Source organism: Macrobrachium rosenbergii, chromosome 1, assembly GCF_040412425.1.
Source record: "Macrobrachium rosenbergii isolate ZJJX-2024 chromosome 1, ASM4041242v1, whole genome shotgun sequence".
NCBI classification, from domain to species: domain Eukaryota; kingdom Metazoa; phylum Arthropoda; class Malacostraca; order Decapoda; family Palaemonidae; genus Macrobrachium; species Macrobrachium rosenbergii.
Window position 1 is genome coordinate 23,541,591 of NC_089741.1, and position 20,318 is coordinate 23,561,908.

The 20,318-nt window shown below is 39.9% G+C and overlaps 1 protein-coding gene across 5 annotated transcripts in view; it reads left to right on the forward strand.

The window, feature by feature from the left end:
- The first annotated feature begins 2,559 nt into the window (after positions 1 to 2,559).
- Positions 2,560 to 20,318, forward strand: part of LOC136842415 (ral GTPase-activating protein subunit beta) — a 92,335-nt gene continuing 74,576 nt past the window's right edge. For 3 of the 5 annotated variants that reach the window (XM_067109738.1, XM_067109818.1, XM_067110062.1), the window contains exons 1-6: positions 2,560 to 2,689; positions 11,795 to 11,912; positions 12,359 to 12,499; positions 13,820 to 14,021; positions 14,764 to 14,928; positions 19,838 to 19,903. In XM_067109738.1, the coding sequence (XP_066965839.1) occupies positions 11,838 to 11,912; positions 12,359 to 12,499; positions 13,820 to 14,021; positions 14,764 to 14,928; positions 19,838 to 19,903 (649 nt within the window). In that variant the 5' untranslated portion in view covers positions 2,560 to 2,689; positions 11,795 to 11,837. The remainder of the gene's footprint in view (positions 2,690 to 11,794; positions 11,913 to 12,358; positions 12,500 to 13,819; positions 14,022 to 14,763; positions 14,929 to 19,837; positions 19,904 to 20,318) is intronic. The other 2 variants (XM_067109897.1, XM_067109974.1) reach the window with 1 other exon arrangement.

Below are 20,318 nucleotides of genomic sequence, written 5' to 3' on the forward strand. Positions count from 1 at the left end.
TAACTCGGAATGATGATGAAAAATCACAGGTTCTTGTGGAAGACCCTGACATCGTTTGCAAGATCAGACCTGGCTCTCCGAACTGTGCTGTGGAAAAAATGTTGCTGAAAACAATTCTCGCGAGTATTTGGAGGCAAATGCATGGAGACAATGAAGAGCTCACTGAGCAAAAAAATAAAGAAAATAAATAAAATAAGATCAAGAATAAATAAAATAAATAAATAAAAAAACTGGAGACTGGTTAAAGGTTTATAACAGAAGAAGGTTAGAATAAATAAAAACTGGGTTATCATGAAGGGTTCGCTGACCCCCGGATAAGATGTTTGCATAGTTTACTAAAGCTAGATTTAGACAAGTCCTGGTGTAAAGTGGGTCAGACTTAGCTAACGTATTTATAGTAGTTTAGCTAGACCTTGATTTACTTTAGAGCCAGACGCCTCCGCCAAATATTTTCATTCAGTTCACCCTTTGGCAGAAGACTTGGAATCTCATCGATAATCATGGAAGGTCAAAAACATCAGCGAGTCAACAGAGATGATACAAGACCGATTGACATGGAGGGATTTAGTGAAAGTAATCATGGGTCACAATGAGTCCTTTGAGATAAATTTGAGTAAATGGAGCGAGTATGGCTGTGAATGACTTGAAATCTACCTGGTCTTGCTGGTGGAGCCAGCGTGATGTTATGATAAGGTCACATACCTACTAAGATATTTTGAGACTCTTCCTCATTACTACCTCTTCCCATGATGAAAGTCGTGCTTTCTCTTCTATATTGTTTGCTTTAAGCATCTTTATATACCCATAACCCCTTTCTGATATCTACCGTTTAGTGTATCTTTGTTCAGGGCCCTTGGCTGAATAACGGAAACTTGGTTTATATTAGTTTTCTATGATATCGAAGAACATATATATATATATATATATATATATATATATATATATATATATATATATATATATACATACATACATTATACATACATGCATATATATATACATACATATATATTATACATATATATCAAACATCAACGCTGTGTGACGCACTCACTGAAGGATGGCATTGATTAGCAGTCATTTCATCCTCTCGTTTTGCCATTGAATTTATTTTAACGCGGCGATTATATATGCATGTCCAAACTGTTCACAGAAAAAAATAATGGGATGGGCGTACTATTTAACTTGAATTTCATATTAATTTATCATTCGGGCCTCTGTCACGTGCCGCCTTTGCCAACCGGCTAAGGTTTACTGTAATTTTCAGTAGTCTTTTTAACTGATACAAGGCAGAGGAATTAACTCCTACGCCTAATCCTGTATTTTTCTGCAAATAATGTTCTTTTTCTGAGTCAGTGGAGGACATTTCTACAATTTTGTGTCATACAGGTGTCAAAAATTTTTGTAAACTTATACCAAGAAAATCACATTAGGAGAAAGAATGAGTCAATTCGAGTCCAGATATACGTATTTATGGTCTGTTTTTGAACCACAGTGAAAGCAAAACGACGGAAAGGGAAGTTTGAAGAAGTGCAGGTGATTCACCTTAACAGTAGGCGTAACTTTCTCGTCTTGTTATGGTATAAATACTCTTTTCTATCAAGCGTTCAAAACAACAGGGACCTACAACGCCCATTGCAACGCTCTGCGAGCATAGTAAACTGCTAAGTTTTAGTGTTATTTCTCATTTGCAATGGCTAGTCTTTTCTCATTGCAAGCTGCATTTAATGTCTGTTATAGCTATCGCATCATCTGAAGTAATATAAGGTCTACTGAAACCTGCGAAACTGTTACAATGATCACTTGATTAGCTAACTGAACAGGATGTGGAAGGAGATAAACGTTGTCTGAGCAAAGAAACATGAATAATAATCACTTAAAAAAAATAGGAAAAGTTTCCATAACAAAAGATAACATTCAGTTCTAGGGGAATATAATCACTCACCCAAGTACCAGCTCTTTTTGTAAAATAAATCTTAGACATTTCTAACAAGTTAGTAGTTTTCCTTATTTTTTAATTATTGTAGTTACTAGTAAGATATTTTAATTGAATAATTAAACATTGAAAACTCAGTCCTTTCCACTTAACATTATTGTAAAATTAGACTTTCTGTTCACCCTTATCAGGCGTTCATCTCCGGTATCACAACCTGACTTATTTTTAAGGCCTCTCGTTAGGCCCATTCCCCGGGAGCCCCACTTATTTATCAGCTTTAGGTAATGAAACATTGATAATTGCAAGTTTTAAGAATTGTTTTTTAGTAGAATTAGATATTCTGTTCACCATTCTAAGGCTTTCTTTTGGGGCATAACAACCTTCGTTATTTTAATTTAAAGGCCTTTCGTTTGGCCCATTCCAGAGGAGCCCCACTCATTTATCGTTACAATTAACGAGACGTTATTAATTGCAAGTTTTAAGAAATTCTGGCTTTACACCACAATGAAATTAAACTACCGTTAATCATCAATCTCGAAGTTTCCTTGCGAGAATAAAAGTGAGAGTTAATACTCTGAAATAAAAAGACTTGTTGACTGAACGCCGTCTTGGAACCCAAAAGCAGAAAACTAATCCAGATCTTAGTTGACAGATACGTAGACAACCAGTAGGAAATCCTTCTCACCAATTATTGAATTTAATCGTGTGTTGTGTCATTGTCTGTATAATTTTCAGTATGATCTGTACATTAGGGTGAGTATCGGGACAAGCAACCGGTTATTTTATGAAAATAGTCACATTTTAGAGCAGCTAAACTAGGCTAGGCTTCTTCGCTCTGCTTAGCCTAGTTTAGCTGAGGTGTAGGATATGTTAGGACACTCACCTCATTTGGCCCTGATTTCTGTGAGTAGTCTTTGGCCAGTTTTCTGTAGTTAGGCCAAATGAAAACGGAAAGAGAAGCCCTACCATACTAGGACAACATTATCGTATAGTCAAAATAAATCTGGATGCGAGCGGCTTGTTTGTGCATTTAGACAGTTAGGTTAGGCTAAGAGTTTGCTAGCCTATAGTAGTTTGGTAGTGTATAGTAGTAGATCTGTGCTCCAAGTCCATTTTGGGTAGGCGTAGCCAGGATAAATAGAGTACAGGGTTAATCCACCTCTGATGATCAAATTAAGTACAATCTCGCATTTGATGTTTCTGGTTGCTTTTGGTCGAGGTTTAAATACAAGTAATACTATAGAATTACTATACATGGCTTTTTGCCTTGGAAATTGAGTTTTCCTATACTTTGAGTGTTACTGAGGAAGGAGGTGGTGTTGTGTATTGGCGGTCAAATATTATTTTGGAGACCCTTTGGTAACGCAGGATTTTGGGTGCGGTAAAACACAGGGAGAGAGAGAGCGAGAGAACGAGCAGACATGTTGTCAAGTTGGTCACCCTGGAATGGTTCCATGCATATGCAAGGCATCTGGGAGCCATATGTTTAAGAAGGGATCGGCTAATGGTAGGAGCCACCCAGTGAAGGAAACCTGTTATAAAAGGAACTACACTAACCTAACTTAACCTAACCTAGTAGGCTGTGTAACTTAGCTGGGAAGGGGGGCGGAGCCCCTGGACCCCCGGTGAGATTGCTCTCGATCCCTCTCTATCCCCACTTTTCCTCAAACTGCTGTTTGCCTTTAGTAAGAATGCTTAAGAGGGTTTTCCTCAATTTGGAGTTAATATTGTAACATAATTGGCTGGATATGTATCTATCTGTCTGTGTCCCTCCCTCTCCCCCCATTTTCCTCAATTAGCTGCTCCGATTTTTACAAAAGTTCCCCTATAAGATGGCCAATATACAATAACATATCAGCTCTCTCTCTCCCTGTGGTCTACCCCACCCAAAACCCCACGTTCCAGGAGTCCCCTACTTTGTTGGATGAAGTTCTGAGGTTAATTACAGGTTAATTACAGTTGACCATCAAAAAATAATGGTAAATTCTTGATAAGCAACCAAAATACTATAGTAGAAGTCAAATTCCAGGCTATTTATAGAAGGTGAGTTTTACTGGTTTTACCACAAGAAAAAAATGCACCGGAGTTTCTTTGGCACAATCCAGTTTTCTGTACCTTGTATAATGCATTATGAAACTGTCAGCCGTTGCCCATGAAACTTTTAGCCATGGCCTGGTGGTGGCCTGTGTTGTTGGTACCTAGGCCTATAGCAGTGCATGATTATGGCTAACTTTAACCTTAAATAAAATAAAAACTAGTTACGCTAGAGGGCTGCAATTTGGTATATTTGATGATTGGAGGGTGGATGATCAACTTAACAAGTTGATGATTGGAGGGTGGATGATCAACTTAACAAGTTGCAGCCCTCTAGCCTCATTAGTTTTTAAGATCTGAGGGTGGACAGAAAAAGTGCGGACAGACAGACAAAGCCACCTCAATAGTTTTCTTTTACAGAAAATTAAAAAAAAGTCATCAGTCAGTATTTGACGTTACCAGGGTGAAGAATAAGAATCCTCTCTCAACCCATATTTTTACCTTTAGAGACACACCTGGCCCGGATTAACGCTTGTAAGCTTACTGCATTAGCCGTATGGCAATGAAAAGACAAATGAAGGGTTATTCATATCCTTTAGCTCAGCAATACCTGGAGATTAATGGGGACCTCTCTAAAGTAAGGTCGTGAAAGATAGAGAGAATGTGTGTGGGCAAACATTTGCAATAGCGACCCTTTATTTCCCCAAACAAAAGGTATAAACCAAAAAAACATAAGCAGAAGGCATCAAATGTTATGGTTGCTGACTAGCAGGAACCAGTCCCTGGTAGTAGTCTCCAGTTTCACTGCTGTCTTATTTCTTTGTCAACATAATACTATTAAGCTTAGAATTGTTGATAAATTTATACTTTGTTCATGAAACTTACCTGTCAGATATATATATAGCTGTATTCTCCGAAGGTCCGACAGAATTTCAAATTTCGCGGCACACGCAGTGGCCGGTCAGGTGGTTAGTACCCATTCCCGCCGCTGGGAGGCGGGTATCAGGAACCATTCCCATTTTCTATTCAGATTTTCTCTGTCGCCGTGTTGTCAACAACTGTTGTCTGCACCTCCGTCATAGGATTTGCTTTTTTCTTGAGTATCTGATTGTCTTTTGGTATTTTGACTTTGGATCGGTAGATCGGCATACGCTTTTTTGACTTTTCTTTGGTTTTGCTTTAGACTATCATTATGTCTGGGTCTAGCTCTGCTAGTTACCGTCGTGTGTGATGTCGGAATGTAAGGTGAGGTTGCCAAAGCTGCGGTTGACCCTCACACTGTATGTTCTAACTGTAGGAAGCATATATGCATGTTGAATGATAGGTGTGATGAATGTGCTTCTTTGTCTGAAAATGAATGGAGAGCGTATGATAAATATGTGAGGAAGTTGGAGCGTGATCGACTGAGGAGGTCTTCCTCCAGGAGTGCTTCTCTTTGCGGAAGTGTTGATGTCGGCCCTAACTCCCCTGTACCTTTAGAACCTAACCCTGTGGTTTTGTCTCCAGCCCCTGAGATCGTGCCAGTGGAGACTAATATGCTTTCCGCTATGATGGAATCGATTCGTGCATTAGAATCTAAGGTGTCAGCTCTCCAAGAAAAGTGTTGTGAAGTGACTAGTGCCCCCAGTGCAGTGGAGGGGGCGTCAGACCGGCCCCATCATGCCTCTAGGCCTGGACCTCTGCTGGACTCCCAGGACTCAGGGAGAGAGCATGTCGAAAGCCGAAGGAGGGTGACGGGGAACCCCCACCAGTCTGGCGTCCCTTCGGCAGGTCCTGAAGACGTTTCCCAGGCTGCCCAGGCGCGAACTCGTGTTCGGGTCCTAAAGGACTGCTTCTCGTCTTCTGACACGTCCTCCCCACGCAGGGGTTGGAACCGTCAGATAGACTCTCGCCCTCTTAAGAGAAGCTTTAGGGAGGAGGACGCTTCACGTCCTCTCTCTCCTACTCTGTGCTCCTCGCCAGAGTTTGTGGATGCGTTCCCCCCGCAAAAGAAGTACAGGACGTCATCCGAAGAAGACGTGTTTGAGCGCCCAAGAGCTCTCCCTCCTCAAGAGAAGAGGATTAGGACGTCCCCTCGTCCTTCTGCCTCTAGGTTCCGTAATTCTCCAGAGAGAGAGGCGTCACCAACGAGGACCCTTATTGCCTCCATGCAGCAGCAACTCTCCTCATTCATTGCAGAGAGAGAGTCCAGGTCCCGTACTCGTCGGAAGGATGTTAGACTTCCAGTGAAGAGATCTAGGCGTTCTCCTTCTCCTGCTCCTCGTTCGTCACCTTCGTCTGCTTCGCCTGCTCGTCGTGGAAGGAACCCTAGACTCTCGTCCCCGGAGGGTGTTGGGGAGGATCGTCGTGACGTCACCCCAGGACGTCCTCCCCTCCCTTCTCGTTCTAGACGTCACGTTCACCTTTTTGTTGATGACGCTCGTCAGGCTCCTGACGTTTGTCATGCTGCCAGACGTGACGCTCTAAGGGACGATCCAGACGTTCGTCATGCTGCCAGACGTGACGCTCGATTGGACGCTCAAGAAGCTCGTCATGCTGCCAGACGTGACGCCCCGATGGACGTTTTTGACTCCCTTCAAGACGCTCCACCTGCCGTTGCTGTCGTCTCTCGTGTGGTTCCTGGTTCTCCTGCTGCTTTGCACGCCAGTTCCTCTTCCAAGCAGAGGTCCCTGCGGCGTGTTTCCTCTCCAACTTCTCTCTGCTCTTCTCCGCCCGATGTTGGAGATAGACTCAAGGTCTCGGAGTCTGAAGATGAGATTAAGGATCAGTCCTCGTCGTCGGACTACCAGATTCTCGTCAAGCTGTTGAAGGAATTGTTTCCCGACAAGTTTCTGCCGGCAGTACCTCTCTCTCCTCCTTCTCAACTGACTTCGACTAAGTCTAGGAAAGCCCCGGGATTTCTGAAGATGACTAAATCGCTTTCCACTAAGCAGGCCTTCAAGAAAGTCCATTTGTGGATGGACTCCCGCAAAGCTCAAGGAAAGTCTTCTTTCGCCCTTCCCCCTTCAAGACTCTCGGGAAAAGCGGCGTGTGGTATGAGACAGGAGAAGACTTAGGCTTACGTCTTCCTTCCTCATCTAAGGGAGACTTCGCCTCTCGTTGATTCGAGTAGGAGGTCTCATCTGTCGACGGCCAAGGTTCCCTGGACTCTTACGGAGATGGACCATCTTTTGAAGGGCCTTTTCAAGACGATTGAAGTTTTCAACTTCCTTGACTGGTGCCTTGGAGCTTTGGACCTTAAGTCTCGGAGTCAGGACTCGATCTCCTTGTCGGACCTTTTGAGCATCTTGTCTTGCATGGACAAGGCGGTCCGAGATGGTTCTGACGAATTGGCCTCGCACTTTGCGACTGGAGTGCTCAAGAAGAGGTCACTCTTCTGCGGTTTCGCTACGAAGTCCGTCTCCTTGGCACAGAAAGGAGAACTGTTGTTTGCTCCCGTTCCAGTCATCTTTTCCCGGCTTCGATGGTAAAGGACATCGCTGCAAGCTTGCAAGAGAAGACCACACAGGACCTGTTGGCTCAGTCATCGAAGCGCCCTGCGGTTCCCGTGACCTCGACGACGTCAACCCGTCAGCATTCACCCAAGATGAAGAAGCCCTTTCGTGCCGGATCATCTTCAAAGCCTTCTTCTCGAGGAAAGAACCTCTCGAGAGGAAAAGCCCTTGCTAGAGGTAGGGGCAAGAAGTGATGTGATTCTCCTCCAGATACCGGTGGGTGCAAGGCTTCTTGCGTTTTCCGAGGCCTGGAAAGTGAGAGGGGCAGACAGTTGGTCCCTTTCGGTTTTAGAGAAAGGATACAAGATCCCTTTCCTTTCTCCCCCTCCCTTAAGCCTTTCGCCCTTGGACCTCTCTCCGTCGTACGGTCCAGAAAAACAAGAGATCCTGTACGACCTGCTGCGGCAAATGCTCGTCAAGAGAGCAGTAGAACAGGTCTTAGACCTGAATTCCCCGGGCTTCTACAACAGGCTGTTCCTGGTCCCGAAACAGTCGGGAAGTTGGAGACCTGTGCTGGATGTCAGCAGCCTGAACCGCCTGTCGTGAAAGAAACTTTCAAGATGGAGACGGTTCAGTCTGTTCTAGGAGCCTTAAGACCAGGGGATTGGATGGTATCCTCGACCTTCAGGACGCTGCATTTCCACGTGCGATACATCCTCAGTCAAGGAAGTTCCTGAGGTTCGTCTTGAGGGGAAAGGTGTATCAATTCAGAGCTCTTTGCTTTGGCCTGTCCACAGCTCCCATGATTTTCACCGTCATCATGAGGAATGTAGCAAGGTGGCTGCATCTGGCAGGCGTCGTGTGTCGCTCTACTTGGGCGACTGGCTGATTCGGCGTCCATCGAGGAGAGGTGTCTGGAGGATCTACAAGCAACTTTGAACCTGACGAAAGAACTCGGCCTGCTGGTCAACTTCGAAAAGTCACACCTGACCCCAACTCAGTCCATCGTGTATCTGGGGATTCAGATGGACTCAGTGGCTTTTCGGGCTTTTCCGTCCCGGAACGTCAACAGCTGTGCTACGGAAAAGTCCTAGCCTTCCTAGGGAAAGAAACATGTTGGGTGAGGGAGTGGATGAGTCTGCTGGGGACCATTTCCTCACTGGAAAAGTTTGTTTCCCTAGGAGACTACATCTCAGGCCTCTTCAGTTCTTCCTGCAAGACAACTGGGAAGACAAGGAAAATCTCGAGTTGTCTCTCAAACTTTCCCTCGAAGTGAAGGAGCATCTCAGGTGGTGGTTGGATCCCTCGAAGCTTTCAGAAGGCGTGTCTCTCAGCCTTCCGAACCCGACCTAGTGTTGTTCTCCGGCGCGTCAATGTCGGGTGGGGAGCAACACTGGGGAAGAGAGAAGTGTCAGGCACCTGGAGAGGGGAACAGGTGACCTGGCATATCAATATGAAAGAATTAGGGGCGATTCTTCTAGCCCTTCGATTCTTCAAGATCAAGTGTCCGGTCGCACAGTCCAGGTAAACGCGGACAATACCACAGCTCTAGCTTACCTGAAAAAGCAGGGGAGGCACTCATTCTCGTTCCCTGTTCTGTACTTCAAAAAGAGATCCTGTTGTGGGCGAGTTCCAGGAACGTTACGATCCTGACGAGGTTTGTAGCAGGCGTTCAGAACGTGAGAGCGGACCTGCTAAGTCGTCGTCATCAACTGCTCCCGACAGAGTGGACTCTGAACCAGGAGGTGTGCCAAAAACTGTGGGGTTTATGGGGTCGACCCTTAGTAGACCTGTTTGCAACATCAAAGAACAACAGGCTTCCGCTCTACTGCTCTCCTGTCCTGGATCCAGGAGCAGTATCAATAGACGCCCTTCTTTGGGACTGGTCTCGTCTGGACCTTTACGCTTTCCCTCCCTTCAAGATCCTGGGAGAAGTGGTCAGGAAGTTAGCGTCGTCGCAAGACACAAGGATGACTCTGATCGCTCCGTATTGGCCTTACAAGGAGTGGTTCCCGGAGGTAATGTCGCTTCTGGTAGACTTTCCAAGGGTGTTGCCTCTTCGTCCAGATCTACTCAGACAGCCCCACTTCGAACGATACCATCAAAACCTCTCCGCTCTCGGTCTGACTGCGTTCAGACTATCGAAATGCTGGCGAGAGCGAGAGGTTTTTCGAAGCAGGTGGCAAGAGCGATCGCGAGAGCCAGGAGAACATCTTCGATCGCAGTTTACCAGTCGAAGTGGGCCGTATTTCGGCAGTGGTGTAAACGCAGAGGGATTTCCTCTTCCTCGACCACTGTGAGCCAGATTGCAGACTTCCTTCTTTTTCTTAGGGAAGTTCCGAAGCTGGCAGTCTCTACTATTAAGGGATATAAGAGTATGTTGTCGGCGGTCTTTCGGCACAGAGGAATAGATATCGCCAACAATACGGACCTGCATGACCTCATTAGGTCGTTCGAGACGACTAAGGTGCATCAGTATTTGGTTCCATCTTGGAATTTGGACGTAGTTCTTAAGTTCCTGATGCAAAGCCCTTTTGAACCCCTTCATGCTGCTTCTTTGAGGGACGTAACAAAGAAGACGTTATTTTTAGTTGCTCTCGCTACTGCAAAGAGAATCAGTGAGATTCATGCAATATCTAAGTCAATTGGTTTTAAAGGAGACGATGCGGTGTGCTCTCTTCAACCGTCGTTTCTTGCCAAGAATGAGAACCCGTCTCACCCCTGGCCCAAGTCCTTTGAATTGAAAGGTTTGGCGGGTATTCTGGGTCAGGAACCAGAAAGATTGCTATGCCCTGTTCGGGCTCTAAAGTTCTACTTGGACAAGACGAAAGAGTCGAGAGGTCTTGCGGATAGGTTATGGTGCTCGGTGAGAAGACCTGACGTCCCCATGTCAAAGAATGCGCTGGCTTTCTTCTTGAGGTCCACCATTCAAGAAGCGCATAAAAGTTGTCAGGAGAGTGACTTCGAACTTTTGAAAGTTAAAGCGCATGAGGTTCGGGCTGTTGCAACGTCAGTAGCCTTTCAAAAGAATATGGCTCTGAACGATATTATGAATGCCACCTATTGGAGAAGTCATTCTGTGTTCGCACTCTCATTACCTAAAGGACGTAAGAACAGTGTATGAGTCTTGCTGTTCATTGGGACCTTACGTTTGGCTGGTACGATCTTGGAAGAAGGAGGCAGTACCCATCCTATCCTTTAATGTATGGTTAGGAATAGTTTTTAAAAATTTTTGGTTGTGTTTTTATGGTTGTGGGTAGACTGTGGGGCAGTCTTCCCTTTCCTTAGTTTTTAACTAGTCACGATGTTTGGTAGGTCAGGTGGTTATTTTTGTCTCTTTGCTTCCTTCTTGAGGGCTATGATCTGGTCACATAGTGGTCACGTCCCCGTTGACAGATCATCTGGAACTCTCCAACCATATAGGTCTCTACCTCGTTGGAAACTCCAGTAAAGCAGACGCAGACTTGGGTGACAGTAATCACGAAGTCAGCTATGCTAAAAGGTAAGGAACCAAGATGTGTAATCATCTACATTGTTTTGTTTCTCAATCCTATGCTGTCTCTGCCCACCTCCAATGGTGCGATTCAGCTATATATATATCTGACAGGTAAGTTTCATGAACAAAATGATATTTTAATGATAAAATAAGGTTTGTTCATACTACCTGGCAGATATATATTCGTAGTGCCCACCCTCCTCCCCTCAGGAGACAACGGCACTATGAAAATCTGAATAGAAAATGGGAATGGTTCCTGATACCCGCCTCCCAGCGGCGGGAATGGGTACTAACCACCTGACCGGCCACTGCGTGTGCCGCGAAATTTGAAATTCTGTCGGACCTTCGGAGAATACAGCTATATATATATCTGCCAGGTAAGTATGAACAAACCTTATTTTATCATTAAAATATCATTTTTAAAACCAATCCCACTCACACGAATGCCATGTTTTTTTATGTTGGAACATAAGCTAAAGACAGCAATATCTTGGTAACTGTTAATTTGGAACAGATGTCGGCATGCTTTTCGTATTGTGAGCATATTAGATAAAAGAACAAAGCAAAAAACTCAAATAAGGAGAAATGGTATTAAAGTAAATTACTGTAATACCAAAATGTTAGCCTAGTCCAGTTTAAAACATTAGTGTTTTGCCAGATGCACAAACCATAATGTTCCTATATTAGGTCTTTCATTCAGTAAAACATTTCTAAAGACATATCCTGTTTCACGCTCTTTCTCTCTCTGACGCTTTTGGTGCAGTCTGATTGTAAAACTAATTTTGTACATGGATAGTCTTTTTATGGTCATAGACCATAGAAGAAGTGTGGTTTGTAGTAAATTATTAAAATTCTATATTTCACCAATGAAGTGGGACATATTTTTAATTTCAGGAGAATGAGCTGAAGATAGAAAACCTCTTATCTTCAGTAGAAAATGTTTAGTGATTGGCCTTCAGAGTTAGTGCCACAACAAGGTTGGGGTGATGAAGCAGCTATCAGTGCCTTCAAGGTTAGTCATTCTAATTCATTATGAATTTGTTATAAAAATATTTAAGAGAAACTTGTGGTTTTAGTGTAGTTAACCCTTTGAGCTTTGGGGAACCAAAACTTGAGCTTTGGGGAACCAAAACTTGTCCTTTGTAAAACATTAAGATTTGCACACTGCTTAGGAGCCTAGAGGAAATACAGTGTTTGTTTACTGATATAATGATGGTTTTGACCTCATTCGCTGCTGAGCCATTGCACTTTTTGTAGAGTGTAGTGGAAGTAGAAAATATGTATTATTAAAAACTAGCCCTATAATATTTGTCAAAAACTAGCCCTATAATATTTGTCCATTTAGTTTTTTGGAAATGTATGCCTTACTATTATTTTAAGTCTGCTTGTGCTATTTAGTAGTACAGTAATATGAGAGGAATAAAGTGGGTATGGTACATTTGAATTTTCTCCTGACAGGATGCAGTACCTTGGAACGTTGGTCGAGATTTTGTTGCTGGGACAGCAAAGCATCTTGCTAGCAGTCTAGGCTTAACCAAACCAGGACCTCCCATCAGAAGCAAGATCATCCATGATAAGCAACTTCAAGTTCTTATGCCCGTAAGTTTTCCCTTTGTATGCATAGTAATGGGATCTGTCTAAGTGTAGAGAGTGCTCTGCTAAGCATTAGTAACTAAGTAGCACTAAATGGTTTCATGCTAAATATTTCAGTGTTTCCATTTCGTTTATGTTAAAATGTTATGTTTAGAAAGAAGCTGTTACTAGAAATTCTTTTGTTTCAAATTCAAGTTGGTATGGTATTTTTTAAATGAATCTTACCTCTCTGTTATGATTGATGTATTCACTGCGCCAGACAGGAGGAAAACTAAAGGGAAAACAGTAAACGCTCGAACCACCCGAAAGGGATGGGTCAGTAGATGGTTCAAACTACACGATCTTATTAATTTTTGAGTTTTCACACACTATCATCCTCCTGACATGGGGAATACAGATGTCATAATATACAGGTAAGTATTTAGAAAATAAGTTGTATCATAATTATTAGAAGCTGGTCTTCCCCAGCCAAACCTTTATCTGGATCAGTTGGATGGAGGGCCTGTTTCAGTTGTTCTGTGAGGCGTAGTGTACCAAATTTTTTCCTCGATTTTAAAGTAACAACTACTTACGACAAGTATAGCTGATTTACCTTGAATATATGAAGAGTAGATTTTAACCAAAAGTATTCTGCAAACTCAAAACATTCAAAGTGACAGCAAGTTTGTTAAGATGTACAGTAAATAATTCATCGTACAGTACACATACATAAGTTGTGCTGGTTGCACTGACCATTTTAGTTTTTAGATACATTAAATATTACAGTTGTATCACAGTTCTCAGAATGAGTTTCTGAGCATTCTAAGAATCTTGTTACTTATTATTCTGCTTCTTGTCATAATAGATATATTATGACAAGAAACATCCTTGGATATCTTACAAGATCCCCTTAATTGAAAACAGAAAGATAAGTTTTTTTGTCTTATATTTGTTAATAACATCATTACTTATTATTATATTCTGCTTCTTGTCATAATAGATATATTACGACAAGAAACATCCTTGGACATCGTACAAGGTCACCTTAATCAAAAACAGAAACATCAGTTTTTTTTGTCTAATATTTGTTAACATCACTGGCTGCTATTGAGAGAGTAGAACTGGTACTAATGTACTTTTGTTTGCTATAAGATTATTTTTAATATTTTGAACGTGGTTTGTATGACGGTGGTTAATGATGGTGTTTAGCCAATTGGATGAAGATCCTTGTATAATAATACATTTGCATTGTGTAATTTAATGCCTTTCAGCTTCCTCTGTAAAATAATACTCTTTTTCTATGAAGAAATTTGTGGTTTCTGATTTGGAATATGTTTCCAATTCTAGGCACTTGGTTATGGGCTGAGTTTTCCTCTCTCAGAAATTGATATATTACGAGATTGTGTGAGTGTGTACTGCGAGTGGTTATCGGCCCTTCTCCCAAACCCCAAGAGTAGCGTCCCAGCACCGATATTGAGTGACCCAAATCATTATGCACGCATTATAATAAATCACTTCTATTACCTCTTTGTTCCAAGAGGTGCTCAAGGTAAGAGCACTTTATTGTAGTTTAGAACATGATTTTTTTTATCCTTTCCTGAACCCTCTTCTATTTATTTGCCAAGCACTTTGTTGTGTGGAAGCCTTAGAGTATTTGCATAGAAGAGTACGTTGCTGTGTAGAAAGTTGTGTTTTTGAACTGCTATGTACTGTATGTGGAAATTTGTATCTGATTTTGGGAGGATATAGGACTATCAACTTATTGCTTTTGGGATTCATTGTTTGGCTTCATGGGAAATTAGTCTGCATTTTAGTAACAAATTAGGAGATGCTACTGTGCATTAGTTTATGTTTATGAAATGCTGTCAGTGTACTGCATAAAATATGATGGAGTATCTTTAAGGCCATCCAGAGATAGGGGGACGCCTTCTTTTAGAAAATAATTTTAAGGAATTCAAACTGTATTTATAATAATGTGTTTTATGGTAATTATTCTCAAGAATTCTGTATTTTGTATATGCCGTACCAGTATGGTATGTAGATGGTTGGGAATTTTTTTTTAACTAAAGTCCTATGTACTCTTACTTTTGCTTTGAGATGTCTGCGATTTATGTACTGGTAATTCAGACAGCACTGCTTCCAAGAAAAATAATTGTACTGTAATCATAGTTGTTTAATATTTTACTGTATCAATCTGAGGTATTCATTACAGACTAATGGTGATGAATAGTTAAGGACTGATAGTATTTCTTACTAACCTAATTTATTTTTCTTTTTACAATACTACATAGGCCCAGATGTCATAAATCGTCAAGCCGTTCTTTGTCACCGGGTTTTACGAACTTTGCAGAATATTGCCCAGAATTCACCCTGTTTAAGCGAAGATACATGGCAAACATTGCTGCTGTTTTTGCTTCACATTAATTCTGCTTTGTTGTCTCCACCAACCGTGAAAGGTATTTCCATTCTAGTTGTTCTGTATTTTTGATAATTGAGGTAAGAATGTATCATTATAAGCAAAAATTGTATGCATTAAATGTCCTCTTAAATTACTCTTATCATTTCCTCAGAAATTGGCTTGAATGCATAACTAAACTAGTTTATAGACACTTGCTGCATGTGTGAAAAACAGCAGCTCCCTGTAGTCATGCAATGAAGAACCAGAGAATGACAGAAGTGCTAGGGAAGTTTGTTTCATTGAGGGAAATATCCAATTTGATACTTTCTTTTCCTTTTATGCATCTTCTGTTTTAACTAAAGATTTTTGACAGTTTATGTTGTTCTCATGCTGAGAGAGTGATAGTGAACTTGTGTATGCAGCTTGACTAAAGAATTTTGTATTGAGGTAGGGGCGTTTATCCAAAAATAAAACAAAAAAGTAGGTGTTTTAGTATAATTCTAGTGTATGCTAAAAGAAACAAATAAATTCTTTGTAACACAAGCAAATGTTGTTTATCTTCATGTCTATGGGTCATATTTAAAAAGCAAACTTTTTAGCAAAGATTTTTTGTCAGACATACTAAGTCTCCTAACCATCATGAACCTAAGTCTCCTAACCATCATCTTCTAAAATTTTATATAATAAAGTTTGGAGATAAGGTCTAATATTGACATTTCAGTAGGATCTAAATCATGAATGAACCTCCATATGAAACCTCACATTCAGATGGTGTAATTCCCATCTCAGTCACTATTTGTTAATTTATCGGATCACTGAGTGATAGTTGAGGCATTTGTAGAAGTATACCAGTTAGTTAATCAGTGCAGTACTTTTATGCCATGACTTGAATGGCTAGATCAATGAAATTGAAAGGTCTACACATAAATTATACCTAATCACCACAGACTTTGTATGTTTAATTTCTGATATTGAATAGTTCAGCCATTTCAAGGTTTCTGACTTTTCTCAATTTCCACTGAACAGTTGCTGTCTAACTTTGGTTTTTCATTGCATTAGTGCTTTGACTTGTCATTGCTGGACAGTATTTTCCTCTCTTAATTAATATTAATTTTGTTTAGTTGTGAGACTAATCTTGTCTTATTAAAGAAGGGATTTAAGAATGCTGTGTTGAATACTGTTTTGTTTGTGGGATGTTGTCATGCTAGAGTTTTATTTTTATTCTAGGAATGGAATTTTGTTTTATGAAATATTAGTGCTAAAACCGTTTGCATGAAAATAATTCTTATTTTTTGCCCGTCTTAATTGCATGTAGGGATTTATTTTTGCTTATTACTACATATTTTCATTTATTATTGGCATGAGCTCATAGTCTCTGTAGAGATTGCCTCTTAAAATTAGAGTAGTGCATCATAATGCCAGTTTACTTGAATTTTTACTTAAATATTTTCTTTAAACATACCCTTCTTATGAACATGAGAAAGGACTTTATGCGAAGTCCTGTAGTTTGGCATTGAATATCAAATGCCATGTTAGTTGAACATGAATTGTTACCTCCAGAGAGTGATTTGTTAAGATTTCATCTCTAAATCCACCATATAAGAATTTTGTTTTATTTGGTAATAGAATATTGTTTCTCTTTTTTGGTTCATTCTTTTTAATGCACAGGAAAGTTAATACAGTACATACTGTATTTGTACAAATTCCCATCCATTGTAGTGAACCCTTTGGAATTTTTTTTTTATTTCAGTAGATTCTCTTTTTCCAATTCTTAGGATATGTTTGGTCAAGGTCTTCATTTAGAATCTCAGATGTCTTTGTTTCTGAAATGGTGTTATAAACGTACCAGTTGCCAATAACAAATACTTTAATGTTTATCATTCAGTTTTAGAGATGGGTTTAATGAATTTTGGAGAATATGACATCCGTCTGGCTTAGAGACTGTTGTTGAAATATATCATGAGAAAACTGCCTTGTAGTTTTTTATGGTTATTAATTAGTTATCAGATTTTGTGTACAGTAGAATAAAATTGATTTTTCAGTACAGATCCAGTACTCATGTTCAGCCCACATTTGTGATTTACAGATTTCCAGACACAATGCAGTGTTATGTCTAACTGACAGAAGAGGAGTGGTAGCCATCAACAAACCTCAGGTCTTGATACCAAATGCAACTTAGCGTAAAGAAATGTGAAAAATTCTTAAGGATTTTACTGGAACTATTTCCATTGCTATAAATTAAACATGGTTATTAGAAAATTACAAAATTACCTACAAGTAGTTCTTCAAATGAGAAGTTGCTTACCAAGGTAACTAACCTTACAATGAAAAATACCTGCTATGGTAAATAATTAATGAACAATCGTTTAACCCTTTTGCTGCGCAGGACTGATCTCGGTCATTGAAAAGTTTCTTCCATGACCAGGGACTGATCTCCTCAGTTATATTTCTTTTGGTTCTTGTCAGACAGATGGTAATGGATAACTCATTTCTCTCGCCATTTTAAGGGGCTTTTGTCTGTATTCTACCAACAAATGGCAACGTTTGATATCCAACTTACAGGATTATCTCAGGACAAGGGCTAGAACTTCAGTAACCATCAAAATGCTTCAGAGAAAGGATGTTTCTCTCGGTGGTGAAGTCGTATAGAGGCTTTTGTTCGGAAATGACAATGATAGTAGTAGACTTAAACTATCAGATAGTTCTGATAGTGACAGCAGTGAATATGGTGATGTTTATTATATCATAATTATAGACAAAGTTGCCTTAGATAATCTTTTTACTTCAGGTTTTATGAGAGATGATCATAAATCAGAGGAAGTGACAGAGGAGGAAGCATTATTGTCAACCACCAGAGGTGTGAGTAAACAAAGAAAACGTGATAAAATTTACTAACAGAAGACGATTGCAGATTCAGTTCATAAAGAAATCGGTGCTCTGAAACTTATTGGAGATACAGTAATAAATTCTCATTTCCTGCATAATGCCAAGCCTACAGTATTCTTATTTTTTTGCAAGGTTTCTCCAGCTGAAATTTTTCACCAAAAGCAGCCATTAAAAGTTTGTAAAGAAGATTTTCACACCGAATAACGAAATTGGCATTACTTTGCTCCAATAAAAGCTACATAATTCAGTACTATCTGAATAATTACCTACATATCATTTGCATATTTTATCACTCTCCTAAAGATTTTTGACAATTTATGTTGTTCTTATGCTGAGAGAGTGATACAGTGCAGCTTGACTAAAGAACTTTGTTTTGAGGTAGGGGCTTTTATCTAAAAATTATACTGTAATAACATAGTACTGTAGTACAGTGTAATATTATAACAGTAATGAAAATAACAAAGAATCGAAGTACAGATATAAAAGAGAAAAAATTAATCAGTTACACAATTAGCAGGGTGCTGCTCTCGTCGTTAGGGGCGAAACATGTATGCAGTGAAAGGGTTAAAGGAGTGAATAACATTGGAAAATAGGATGAAATTTAGTTGTTCTAGGCTAAGTTGGGAGAGTAATAAAAAAAAATTGGGCACAAGTCCTCAGCAGTCTTTATGTATGAAAAGCTTGGAAAAGCTGCTCAGCAATTAACAGTGTGCAGACAAAAAAGTGAGGCAGCTGAGTGATAGATACCTCAAGTTTGAGGTTTGCATTGGGTGATAGATACCTCAAGTTTCAGGTTTGCATATACTGTACAGTACAGAGGACTGCTTCTCTTCTGTATATCCAACAAAGACTGCTAAGTGTAGCCATTTGACGACCACAGATGTGGGTTTTATGTGAGCAGTGGGTTTGTTGGGAAACAAATTACAGTTGATTTTATTGCTTATAATTTGTAGATCTTTTTGCTCTTTTTCTGGCTGGTAAAATTGATAGGATTGATAGTTGTTTTGGTTGTACTTTTTTCACATCAAAAAGTAACAAGTATCTGTCCTGGTGCTGACCTTGTTTTAGAGTAATGTACTGTAATATGAAATCATTTATAGAAGTTTTTTCGTATTCTTGTGCAATACAAGACTCGACCTTTTCTTTCCGTCATTTACTGTATCGCCTTTCTCTCTCAAAGAAGCTAGTCTGTTGCTCCCTTCTTGGTTAAGCACCAACCTTCCTTATTCTTTTTTCTTGCTTTCTTCAGACCTGGACTAGAAAAGGGCAATCAGTAGGTTGCTTTCTAACTGCCTTTTTGTCATAAAAATTATATAGCATAATAAAGCAACTTGACTGATATTGCTGTTTGAGATCATCATTCTATGTACAGTGTATTAATGGGTGAGGGTCATTTCAAGTAGGAAAGAGCAGTGGGAATGAAAACAGCATTATTTTGAATATTTTTTGTACATAATTGCTGTCAGTTATATAGAACATTTTCCTTCAAAGTCTTTACTTAATCCAGGATGATGATCCCACTCTCTAGACTTCTTTTACTTATTTCTACATTTATCTCTTCTCACCTGTCACACCCATAAACAAAAGTGTTTATTGTACTTTCCATCCTAATATTTTCACCAGTTTCTAAAATATAATCTATGGAGTGTTTGGTGTGAACCTGAGTTCTTTAGTCTTCACAAAGTCTTTATTTGTTTTTCTCAACCTTCTCATTATTCATATTGGAAGACGCTCTCCTAACTTGGATTTTGTAGCAGTTTAACAGTACTTTTTGTTTTTCTTTTGTTATATCAGCTCCCTTGCAACTTTTGGGGATAGAGTTGGATCATATATGATTTGATCTCTTGACATCCATAACTCTTCAAGTACAATCTGTGTTTTTAGTGTTCTTTTGAGTTGTAATATTTTGCTACAGCTTTGAAAAACAGGATTTTTTAGAAACTTGTTTGTGTGTATCCAGTGCACAAAACTTTTTACCTTATTTATGTGATAACATTTTGATTTCTTCCTTCCCTTGCAGCCCTGTTTTTGATGCTTGAAAATTCTTTTTTCATGCTTAATTTGGATGTGTTTCACTTTAGTTTCAGATGAAAGTGAGGGCGCATCCACCTCCTCTCTAAGTCTAAACTTAACTGGAGATGTAGCTGGTATTTATGTATTTGAGTTGTGTGTCGCTTTTGATGCTTGACAAGGGACGTTTGGATTGTACCTAGCATGCATAATTATTGTATGCATATATATAATGTATAAAGTTCTATATGATTGAAAACATGCATTCACGTTTGACTACAAGAATATACATCATATATATGTGTATACTATACTGTATTTATACATAGTGTTTGTAAATTTGTCTTTTAATGCAGAATACTGACTGATACAGTGAAATATATAGCAACTAAATGCTGGTAAACATGGATTTCTGCCAGTCTCTGTGTAGCTTTAAGTATGTCATACAGGTATTAATTTGTAGATTCTAGTTTGTATAAGTGACCAAGGATTCATTTTTCATGAAGTCTGGGATTCTTCTCTTGCTAATATTCAAATACTAAGGTAATTTCC